Genomic DNA, 12823 nt, shown 5'->3' with positions numbered 1-12823 from the left:
TATTGATTTTTATGGTGACGATGAGAGTAAAAACACGAAGGGTAATGTCGTGCACTTGTTTGATTTCTGGCTCTTGTTGACAGTTGAGTTGTGGTGTTCCCCATATTTACCTGTTATCCTCCTGTTGTCATTTGATATTTTCCCGCAGCATGTTCCCCCCTCCCATCCTTGACTGTATATTCCTGTTTTTTATTTTTCGCTGTACATTATTTATCTGCACATGTTTATTTGGTAGTTTGGTCCTAGCCTCGTCACTACTTCGCCGATGTTAGGCTAGACACTTACCAGCACATGGGGTCGGTTGTGCTGATACTACACTCTGCACTCTTTTGTGCAGATCCCAGTGTTGCAGATTTCGGACCGTAGTGAGGTTTCAGCTTCTTGTTTATCAGGCGACCCGAGGTAGTCCTGCAGGCATCCGCAGGCCTTGGCGTCTCCCTCTATCTATTTTCCTGTTTCTTTTATGTAGTCCCAGAGACAGTATTTTGTTACTTCTTTCAGACCCTTATTTGTAGTACTCTTAGACAGTCTGTGAAGTTGTGACACCAAATTTTGGATAGTTTTGTTATGGAATGGTATTAGCAATACTATTAAACTTGAAATTTATTCTTCCGCTTGTTAAATTATGTTGTTTATTAATTGTTGGTTCTAAGTTGTTAACGAATTCAAAAAAATGGAAACAGCAAATAATTCAGTTGATTGATTTGCCTAGCTTTCACTAGTAGGCGTCATCATGACTCCCGAGGGTGGAAAATCCGGGTCGTGAACATACATATATACTATATTGGTATTATGTTTTACAGATAATAACAAACACAAACCGGTACAATTATATACTTACATAGTATACTGATATAGCGTACTTATATACTATACCAGTATCACAGATAAAAAATACAGACAAACCAATACAATTCTATACTCGCATAATATACTGATTTAGTATACTTATATACTATATAGGTATCACATAGTTTTTTATTTGAAAAAATGCTGACGAACCTTCTTGGGCATGATTTATTAACTCGATATTGACATTTTTCTCTAACGGCATACTGTGTCATAACAAGAGCCAGCAGATTCTTGTCTTTGTAAATTTGTCCTTTTTCAACTTTTTGATGAAATTGATCAGTTATGATGTTTGCATCATCGAGTTCTATACTGGTGTCATCTGCTTCTTGCAAATCAAACGTACTAATCATATTAGTGCTTTCAAATTGTACAATTTCTAATGAAGTTGTAGCAACATCGAAACTGGAGGTGCTTGCAACTATAGTATTTTTAGCAAACGACACACACAGCGGAAGTGTTGTCATCCCTGCACTTGATTTTTTCAATTCCATGTAAACACTAACACTCATATTGCTGCAAATTGTAATTGGTGGATATTCTTGAGCAATAACATACTGAATAACTATTGTGTTACTGTCCTTTTGCAGTTGCTTTGCAATTTCTCTGAGAAGTTGTTCAAATTTCCGACAGGTCTTTATTAGAATTGCATCAACATGAAAGTTTATGAAATTATGGTTATCATCCCATTCTCCACTATGCTGCAGCAGAATTGGTATATTTTCCATGACTCTGAAGTTATAACTACTTTTATGTCCAAAATTGAATCTCAACAATGCAAATATCAACAGTGTTGATGTCAAATATTGAATTTCAACAAAAAAATTCAAAATCAAATCAGCTGTTATGGTTCAAACCTCTAGATCTTCAGATCTCCAAACTGAGAATAGAGTTTTCAGCTAAAAGTTCAGAAGTTTGAGCGCTAAACTTCTGTAATACTTATAATTTTTGACATTCTGCTCTGCCAGAGAAATCAAAATCGAAAAAATAAGATACGAGTTTGAGCATAAAATATTTTAGCATCTTCCAAAGTCAAATCAGCTACTTCTACAAAATTTAAGGAGAAAAACTCGAATTGTAAAGAGAAATCAGCATCTTTGCTCTATTTTTTCACACTTCCGATCTTCAAATTAGGGTGGCGATCTTCAAATCTTCAACGGATGCCGGTAGAAATCTCAATTTTGTGCGCTTAATTTCTGAAATTTTGAGCAGCTTTTGCGTTTTTATAGGTAGGGCATTAGCGTGGGGTAGTTATTTTAAGATACCCAAATGGGTAGAGGATTGTAATTATTTAATGAGTAGAATTCTTTTATGGGTAAAGCAGGGTAAATAAGTTCACTTTTATAGGTACTCCTGTCTTTTCCCCTTGTTTCTTTGACAAAGATACTTTTAGCCTACAACCGAAATTATTTACATTCTATAGCCGCAAAAACGTATAAAATTTGTGTACTTTTTATTATATATAAAATACAAAAATGCACATATATATATATATATATACACAAAAGATACAAAAAGTATATAATTTTTCGACTATTATTCGAAAGTGATTATACAGTATCATTTTCTTTTTTCCTTCACCACTAATGAGGCCAAAATTAGCCAAAAAGAGTCGAGAAACCCAAAAGGAAAAAGAAAAGAAAAAGGACATCAAACCCAGGAATATCCTCTTTTATTGTAACATTTCAAATTGTCACTTTTGACTAAGTTTGCTTCTGTTTCCATTTAATACAAATACAGTAATTATGGTCAAATTCACCCGAATCATCAATCGAAGACTCAGATTGTGTATCACACCGCTGCATCACTCCTGGTAATTATTTTGTGGATCAACAGTGTGGAATTTGGGCTTATGTTGGAAAGGTTGGTAGGTAACTAGATCCACCACATCAAGTCAAGTAGTGGGGTAAAAATGACGTGGGATAGCCACTTTTTAAAATGGTATTTAATTTTTATCCAGTATTTTTAATACTAAGCAAAAATAGCCACTACTTTATTAAAATTAAAACCAAAAGACATTTTTACCCTTTCTTCACGAGTGTTGTATAAATATTAAGGTCTAAGGACATGGTTTCCTTAACATTTACACTGCACATATGAAGTTAAGGACATGACAGGACACTATGTCCTTAACATTTACACTGCACACATCAAGTTAAAGACGCCATGTCCTTAACATTTGCATTGCACATATGAAGTTAAGGACATGAAATCCTAAAGTTCAACAACAGAACGTGCAAGTACAAGTTAAGGACATTATGTCCTTAACATTTACACTGCACACATGAAGTTAAGGACGCCATGTCCTTAACATTTACACTGCACATATGAAGTTAAGGACATGACAAAACACTTTTGTCTTTAATATTACACAGCATTCATGAAGTTAAGGACACCATGTCCTTAATATTTACACAGCACCCATGTCTAGCGCACGGGTTTCTTCGTCCGGGCGGATAAAATTTATTAAACACTGGCTAAAGAGTAAGTACATTTTAAACAATGGCTAAAGAGTAAAGACATCTCTAATTAGTGGCTAACTGTGCACTTCCCCCAAAGCGAACCCAACTTGATTTGTGACTTACTCGCGTGCTCGGGGTTCATCTGATCCGGCCTAGTTGCATCTCTCCCCTCCCAAACCACAGCTTCATGCTCTATACAAGTCCAAGCAAATACAAGAGATGCAAAGGTCAATTCATAGCTTTTGTAATCCGATAGTTACTAATGGCAGGGCAGCCCGGTGCACTAAGCTCCCGCAATCTACATCACACCCCTTAGGACCCGCACCATGCGTGAATGCGAGATGTTTTGTGCAGCGGGCTGCTCCTTTTTTTTTTTTTTTCCAGTTTCACAAATAAGTACCAAAAAACTGTATGCAGCCAAATGGGTATTTTACAGTAAAAATTTAAGGCCAAATGAAACCAAGAAGCGAAGTCCAAGACATTTTCAAACATGCAAAATATTCAGCCCCAGTGCAGCAAGTTGAATAACCCCATACAACACCAAGGTGGCAACTGGAAAACCATCAATTTGTTGGATGTCTATCGTCAAGAATAAATCAAGGACGAAAGCTTAAGTACTTGTGCAGCAATTATAAGGTTCCATACCCTCGACTAGAGCTTCTTCACAATCTCTTCATTTGCACGCTTGTAATAAGTCATCCTTTGTGTAGCAGCTACAGCTTCTTCATACTTCCTATGTTGTAACGCGTTTGCAAAAGAGATAGATGATTGTTCGAACCTTCCCTGTATCTGCAGAACAATGAAGTACAGTTAACAGAGATTAGAATAAGTAAAGACAAGCTCATCGCAGACTTACATAAACAAATGTGGTAAAGTTATTAGCAATAGGCATTTTTAAGAGATAACAATTGCAAACCTACAACAAACACCAAAATTCCAAAATAAAAATTGTCCAATTAACTTTTTTTATTATGTTTGCACAAGTGAAACGCCTAAAAGCCTTTACTTTGCAGTAGTTAACTTCACATAATAAAAGTTTGAGATGGCTATATGAGAAATTCTCTGGTGACCGACCAGAGGAAAGGAGTAATTTGCACAAACTACTGGGTTCCTTTTGTACCTCCCCCTGAATTTCTTTTAGTGCCTGAGAGTTAGCAGCATCTTCAACAGTTTCTCTAAGTTCCATAATCTGCAGTTAAAATTTGATGATTAACAGTCAGAGAAGAAGATTTCTGGCAATCCATGGGAAGAGAAGCACAGTTAGCACCTCTATGAAGATCAAACAAAATACTATACCATTCTGCCAAGATAAATATCAGATACAAATGCTAAAGTTGTTCCAGGAAATAACAAAAAATTTAGTGCCAACTCTACTCTGCAAGCTTACAGATTCCTTCTGTAAGTTGTGTGTTCTTGGTAAGATTCTTGCTAGAGTTCTCCCTTGCAATTTTTTTGTTCCTTCTGATGATTGAGAAATCTACCTTTTCAAGTATCAAAACTCGGTGGAGCTGGGCTTCTCCTCTACCCTTCTCCACTTCAATACCAAACTTTGTTCACCAACCAAGATTCAGAACAACTCTACTCAAATTTCAGTGATTAGATATTTATTGTGTTCAAAGGTAAAACGAGAAACAAGCACAGGCCTTAACAAAGAAAAACATAAATTATATTAGTCAAGCGCTAGCGCCCTACAACAAACAGTTTGTTCATCAATAATGGGGATCACATTGGTGGGAATATAGGCGGATTCCATCAATCATCCAACACAACCAACTATTCATAAAAGAGAAATGAATTACAGAAATCAGCCGACATGCTCAAAATTACCTTTTGAACTTCTTCCATATTAAGAGGGTACATAGGTAATTGAAAAATAATAGCTACACATGCAGAAAATAGTTACATGGGCAAAGAAAATTGAAAAGAAAGTGAAATACTATTGTTTAGTGATGTCCTCTTCAAATTAAAGTTTGTGGATGATTATGATGGGTATGCCTCAATGCTGTGGACACCAAGGAATTGCTTAAGCAGGGTGAAGACCTCGGCCTGTTTTAGCACGTAGCTCCAGGACTTGAGCGCGCTTCAAGGGAGCCTTAATGACACTGGACATTTAAAGTTTTGTAATGCGCCATCTTGCTACTTTAGAAACCAACAATAAATCAGTTAACTACAGAATTTATGAAAAAAAAGTCAAACAAGATGGCCAAGCCTACTCTATGTCACCACTGATTCAACATCTTCAAAACCGTAGGCAATGAATCGGCATAACCCACTAAATGGCTAATGGAAAGGTACTACTCTTCCACTAAATGGCTAATGGCATAGAGCCATTTACTCATTTTTCCCTACTGCCTCCTGTACTCTAATTTATGCTGTTACTGAGCATCCCACATGGAAGAAAAGGAAGTATGGGGTTGCCCACATCCTCAAAAGTAATATTCTAGGTCAAAAAGCAGATTTTTCCCATTCTATTGTTCACTACCTGGAGTTGGATAATTCCTTCGGTTCTTTAGGAGCTTAAATAATATGCACGTACATCAAGGAGCAACAACACTTTTAAAGAATCATATATGGCCACAGTGGCTTCTAGAAGACGTTGTTTTTATCCTTTTGCATATTCCAATATATCAAGAGCAGAGAATGAAAGTGGAAGATGTCAAAGCAAAGCGGGAACTTCACAAATGTTCAAGATGATGAGAAGTCGCCAACCAAAAGAAGAAGCAGAGAAGTTGCGCAGACTGGGATGAGGGAGCCACAAATTAAGAAGAAAGACGAAGTCTAGATAGAAGATTAGCTTAGACCAGGAGAACGTTAGTCACAGATAAGGAGAGCTGAAAGAAGAAGATAAGAAAAAGCTATAATTTCAAAAGGTCTAATTTTTCTATTTCCTTCTTTTCCGCCCACTGTATTATGTTCGGATGGGGTTCAGCAGAACAGAGTGATCGCTTCTTTAGGCTCACTTAACGCCTCACCCAAAAGAAGTGAAAACGCCCACCATGCTGTGCTTCCATATTTTAGGTGATGAAGTGCTCTACTCTCAACACAGTAGTGGTAATTCAACAAGAGAAGAAAATACAAGGTTCAAAGCAACAGATCACGAAGCAATTGTGAAAGCTATTTCAGAGCAGAATACAACTAAGCATCACAGCAGCATTGTTCATTTGTAACATTTGTTGAAGAAATTCTAAGAATGAAGAAATTCTAAGAAAAAACTTCCTTCCTTTTGCACTAAAATGCTTTTTCCCCATATTACACCCCTCATGTGAAAAGAGAAGCAAATAGGGGAAATCTACAATTGGAGTACCTCATAGCAAAAATAATTTGACTAATTCAGGGAATAAGAGAAGTAAATTACAACCTCCATCATAACTCATCATATTGCATACAAAACAACAAATGACAATTCGCTAGAGGAAATCTAGATATAAAACATGTCAAATTACTCCAGTCAGCTCCATAAGTTGTTCCTCACTTTCCACCATTTACGTCTTTTATTGATCTGCTGCCTGTATTCTTTTTGCCAGTCGCTTTCATAAGATAAAAGAGGATAAGGGACCCACAAGACCCATTACTTTTTATATTTTCAACTCTAACTGTAGTATCTGTCAACACCGAACACAACAAACAACAAATAACCATGTAACTTCATCAAAAGCTGGAAAACGAGTTATCCAAGTCACAGAGAAATTCTACTTTCCCTCACAGAAAATAATGAACTACTCCATCCAGAGAGTTGGAATTTTCAAAGATTTTACAGCAAATTCCTCCAACTGAATTCACATTACCTATCCAAAAAAATTCCTCTAACAGACAAAATGTTGGAAGTAGCTAAAGGTGGAGAAGGAAATAGTGACTCCTTAGTTGGAAAAACTAAAAAGAGAACACTCAAAGTAATCAACCCATACCAAGCCAGCATAACCAAAGCTTTATCGTTACGAGGAAAGGAACAAAAAAGCACAAGTCAATTTTGAAGATATGGTCAAAATAATATTCATGTTACATGTATTGAATGCCAATTTCTATCTTAGATTAAAAAAAAAAGGCAATATGTCCTTAAAACAATTGACAGCAGCACTTCTCAAAAAGTCCAGAATAACAAATTTTACCTCAGCAAGCAACTCTAGGTCATCAATCCTTTCCTCTTCATCCACATGCACACCTTCCAACTTCAGCTGGAAGCCAGAACAAACAGTAAGAACAAAAACTACTGAGGCTTACTAGACCAAAATCCCAGAACTCCTACTATTATTGTTGCATCCAGCTATCTTGTCCTTATGTTGCCATTACATTAGTGAATTTTTCTTCATTTCAAACACTTCAATGCAGATATTTCAGACCCTTTTTTTTTATAAAGGTAACAATGATATCTCAGGCTTTATTCTGAAAGAGAAGGGAAGAAAAAAAGAATGAAACCAGATGCAATTGGCCAAAGTAACCATCTTTTCATTTCTTGCAATTTTCCCAAGGAAACAAAACACAAAAGTCAGGAAATGAAATATACTTTTAAACATTAGCCATTACACTATATTCTTGTCCTTATAGTTTGTTAAACATGTTTCAGCCTAGAAACATAAAAATAAGTAGGAGGCAGTATAAACACAATCTTCTGTCAAAAGTCTCTTACACACACACACACACATGCACATATATATCACAACTAAAGAAAAATATGTTTTGAACAAGTGAAGACCACCAATGAAAAATCAAACAACAATAGCAATAAGTATGTATCAGATAATGGTAACCTACAATGTATATTGCCCTTGACAATGGATCAGTTAGTGTGCGATATGCATCAATTACACGAGCAGACTGTTCAGCAGCATACTCCCTTTCTTTCTAGCAGAAATAGCAAAAAGCCACAGGAAATAATATCAATTTTTTGGCAAAAAGGGATACCCAAAGAAAAAATATTATAGGGGGAGCCTGGAAAACAGAATTTTCACATATATATGTCCACAATGTACAATTTTATGAACCTCGGATTTCGTATGAACCAAGTCTGGATGTAGCTTCCTCTGCCAGTCTTTGTACTTGCGCTCTAGATTCTCCCCCTCAATTCCATACTTTTTCTCCCTGTAAGAATGCATAGAATCTTTAGCATCTTAATATCACCAGCCATGGAAATAAAAGAAAACATCTTCAATACCTGTAGAAAAAGTTGAAAAAGAAATTAATAAGAAACAGGTCCCGCACAACCTTGAATATTCAGAACTATAGCAGCTCCTCTCCGTTTTGATATTAGAAGTACAACTACATCCATATGTATATAACTATAAGCGAGTAACTTACAATCCAAAAATGTGGAAATAATCAACAGATTGATCGACAGGCTGGACGCAGCCACAAGCATTGCAAACAAGAAACGGTGTCGTAGTTGAGGAAACAACATTGCAATTCCAGCAAGTAAGCTTCTGAGCAGCTTCGGAACAGAAATGCAATCTTCCAGAAAAGTCCAGATTGTTTCGAACAAAATAACGTTGAGGCAATTGATCTACTTGTGGAGAAATTGAAGAAGAAACAGGAAAATCCAATTGGGACGGCGAAACAGAAAACGTCATTATTTCCCTTCTCAAAAGCGCTACTGGGAAGGATGTTAAAATCCGGAGCTTCTTCGTCAACATTTTCTGGGGTTGGTCTTGACGAAGCGTGGCAGCAGGCGGTGATGAACTTAGAGAAGCATAGAAGGCTGGAGAAAGACGGTGGTTATATATATGGGAAGAAAAATTTAGTAAATTCAGCACAACTTTTTAATGGTACTTTAGATTGAAGACACGTGTCAATTATAATTTTAGTGAACTTATAAGGGAAGAATTGTTCAAGATTATAAAAATAAATAAATAAACTTAAATATTTATTACAATAATCTGGGATCTAACAATACATGCTACATGTCTGAACAGTTAAGAAATTCCCTAATCACATTTTCTTTTAACAAAGCTAAAAGATAAAATATCTTTTCCTTAATCTTATGTGTGGTACAATAGCAATGCCAAATTCTCTAATATTAAGAGGTTAGTTTCAAAACTAGAATAATAGAACAATTATGCTAAATGAAGAAAATTAAAAAAAAAATATGAACAACTATATAGAATCATAAAAAATAGAGGTTAAAAAATGAGAATATTATTTAAATATTAAAAAGTAATCTATTATTTTAACATAGTTAAATTTGTATATAACCCCATCCAATAACAAAGTTCAATTTTAGTGACATCACTCATTATAAGTCAAGTTTATGGATTACTTATTCTTTCTAAGATTAGGAGGTGTAATTTTTAAGAAAAACTAGAATAACAACGTAGCTAAATATAATTTAAAAAAATAAGGAAATTAATTAACAAAAAAATAAAATATGAGCAATTTTGTAGAAACTCATGAAGTAAAGTTGGGAAATGAGAAATAAGGAAATAAAAGATAAATAATGTGAAAAGAATATTATCGAAAAAAATGAAAAAGTTAAAATGAAAAATTAAATAAAAAGAATAGAATAAAAAGTAAATTAAAAAGAAAAGAAAAGAGATTCAAAAAATAACCTTGTAATTACATCATGTAATAACCAGCAATTCCCAGCCCCTGAGAGTGGGAGAGTGTAATTTCACCCCCTCAATTACATGATGACCAAGTAAGATAAATATGACAAAACTGTATAAAAACAACAACAACCCCCCAGTGAGTTCTCACAAGTGGGGTCTGGGGAGGGTAGAATGTACGCAGACCTTATCCCTACCCTAGAGAGTAGGGAGGTTGTTTCCGAAAGACCCTCGGCTTAAGAAGATAAAAAGAGACAATATATTAGTACCATCAATAGAACCATAGAAATAATAGTAACATCATAAGAACCAGAAAATAGATGAAAAATAATAACAAAAACCAGTGAATAAGGCCCGATACTACAAAAACGGAAGAATTGTGTGGACACAACAATAAGCGCTAGCAGACTAGGACAAAACCTTATCAGACCAGCCTCCACCCGGAACGAAGTAGAAAAAAATTCAACAACCTCCTAACCTACCACCTTAATACTCGACCTCCACACCTTCCTATCAAGGGTCACGCCCTCGGAAATCTTAAGCCACGCCATGTCCTGCGTTATCACATCTCCCCAATACTTGTTAGGCCGCCCTCTGACCGGGGCATTTGGGCTTCTCCTTCGCACGTGTCCGAACCATCTAAACCTCACTTCTCGCATCTTGTCATTCACGGGGTTATTTTAACTATATAATTACACCCAAATCCAATTACAGGTTGCTTTCCAAACAAGTCCTAAAGAAAATCTTGATAAGAGGACAAAACGCCAAGAAGCAATTACAGACCAACTATAAAGAGAAACTAAAAAGTACTGTACTTTGTATATTGTTGAGTAATAGGTATCATGATTAATGAAATTCTTATTAAAAAAATGAAAGTTTCTTTTTTCTTGAATAATGTTGTTTCGGTTCTTATCTCCTCGAGTTGATTAAGCAACTTCTGTAATGAAGTTTAAAGAGACGATTAATCATTAAGCTACTTGAAACAGACATAAAGTTTCAAATCTTAGTCTTGAGATCTGTAAAGTAGCCTAAGATGCTCAATGGATAATCAACTTTATTCCAACTTCTCTACATTATTTAGAATATTGCTCAATGGTTAAGTGACTTTACGAAAGTCACTTATCATACAGTACAAAATTTAAGAATCTAGAATCAAGTGTAGCTAGAATGGCTTGTTGAAAGTGACAGTTCATATTATTCTGAAAATTTTCGGAGCAGCAATATAAAAAAAGAATTTTTGACCAGAAGAACATTACTACTGTATGTATTCAAGAAAACGTGCAATAGAAAATTGAGTACCATCTCACGTCCACGCAATTAGTAATGTTTACCTCGAAAATACGAGTAACAATTAAATTTGATTTGTGGTTTTAAAGATATGTGATTTAGTTCAATACCAATTAATAATCAAGAAGTATAAAGTATAAATGAAAGAAATAAGTGAATCAAACCAGTGTTACTTAAGCAATATCGACCTCGAGCTCAGTGACCTCGAGATGAATCAAGAACAATAAAGTTAAAGGACAATTCTGATGAACAATGAGCGAAAAGGAGAGAGTATATTTCTTTGCCGATGATTAGATTATTTACAAATGAATGGGCTCCCTTTTATATAATAGGGGAGTCCTAAATAAGGTACATTTCCGTTTTTAGTAAGGAATCTAATTGGACAGTTGTCTAACCGCCTAGTACGAATTCGTACAAATCCGTTTCGGAATTTACGCCTTGATCTTTGGGTCATTGCGGGAATCTCGCCTTTTCTGTTACAAAATCACAACGGCATTATCTCGAGGCTGGAAACGCTCGGCCTTGATATTCATCGGACACTTTGATCTTCGAACTCTGCCATCGGGCTCGGTCCCAGTCTGTTTCGGACTCGCTCTTGAAGTGATCCTCGAGCCTACAAAATCGGGTAGCCCCGATTTCTACCGTATACAGATAGTCCCCTTATTTTTTGGAGTATAACGACAAGAAACGAATTGAGTCCTTGATCTTTACCCCGATTTGCCACGACATCATCATGGTAACGTAAGCGACTGCGGATACAAAAGCTTGGAAGCCGGCCTTTCCCGAGGAAGATTCTGAGAACTCTAGTGAGTCCGGCGGCGGAGAAGATTCTGAGGGTGAAGATACTTCTGCCGATAAGGATCGTGCTGCTTAGGCTTTGTGTTCTTCGTAATGTTTTGCTTTGGAGGCTGATCGGTCCTTGCGAGGAACTCCTGATCGTGGCCTATAGTCCTTGTAAAGGGGTTTATACAAAGCTTTTTTTTTCTTCCATGGCTTCTGAATCTGTTACCCTTTTGTGCGGGTCAAAGCACTTTAGCATAAAATTCCTGTTGAATGTCCAAAGTTTGAGATGGTAATAACCGACAATAAGTACTGCCTTCGAACGTTTTTCGATCAAGGGACCCTGGATGACCATTTGAACTTGAGTTTTAGTAGCTCTTAGGCTCAACAGTCGATGAGGTAAGGTAGCCTTTGGGTTTTATAGTCGAGTGAAGATTTGTTCGAACTCGAAGTAAAGTCAGCCACTAGGCTTTACAGATAGTTCCCAAGTGAGGGTTTGCTCGAACTCGAGTTAAGGTAGCCCTCAGGCTTTTACGATCGAGTGAGGATTTGCTCGAACTCGAAATAAAGTTAGCCCTTGCGCTTTATAGATAGTCCCCGAGTGAGAGCTTGCTCGAACTCAGGTTAAGGTAACCCTTGGGCTTTTTTATATGAGCCCTTAGGCTCTTTGGATCGGCCCTTAGGCTCTTTTGTATTGGCCCTTAGGCTCTTTGAGTTGGGCCAATTCGGCCTCTAATAACAGCTATAATTTTTCCCTCTTTTCGGCTAAAAGACTTAGTAAAAATTTTCTATGCCTTAGCATTTTTGTACCCGTTGGGTTTTTCGAAGGTTCGACCGATTGGAACCTTATTTATAATTCGTTTGTGTAACGATAATCGAATACCTCTTGAGGCTTTTTTGAAGGCTGATGTT

General features: G+C 36.3%; 1 protein-coding gene across 3 annotated transcripts; it reads right to left on the bottom strand.

Moving 5' to 3' along the window:
- LOC109228519 (co-chaperone protein HscB homolog) lies at nt 3192-9000 on the bottom strand. 3 transcript variants are annotated; one of them, XM_019393647.1, is made up of 7 exons: nt 8604-9000; nt 8291-8387; nt 8061-8150; nt 7418-7483; nt 4432-4500; nt 3957-4100; nt 3192-3863 (listed from the first exon to the last, which is right to left on the bottom strand). In XM_019393647.1, the coding sequence occupies exons 1-6, from the start codon at nt 8933-8935 to the stop codon at nt 3963-3965; spliced, it is 792 nt and encodes a 263-aa protein (XP_019249192.1). In that variant the 5' UTR covers nt 8936-9000; the 3' UTR covers nt 3192-3863; nt 3957-3962. The 3 variants fall into 3 exon arrangements, with proteins under 3 accessions (XP_019249192.1, XP_019249200.1, XP_019249185.1); XM_019393655.1 differs by having other exon boundaries at nt 3192-3503; XM_019393640.1 differs by having other exon boundaries at nt 3192-4100.

Source organism: Nicotiana attenuata, chromosome 1 (assembly GCF_001879085.1).
Source record: "Nicotiana attenuata strain UT chromosome 1, NIATTr2, whole genome shotgun sequence".
NCBI lineage: Eukaryota > Viridiplantae > Streptophyta > Magnoliopsida > Solanales > Solanaceae > Nicotiana > Nicotiana attenuata.
This window is presented reverse-complemented; position numbering and strand designations above follow the sequence as displayed.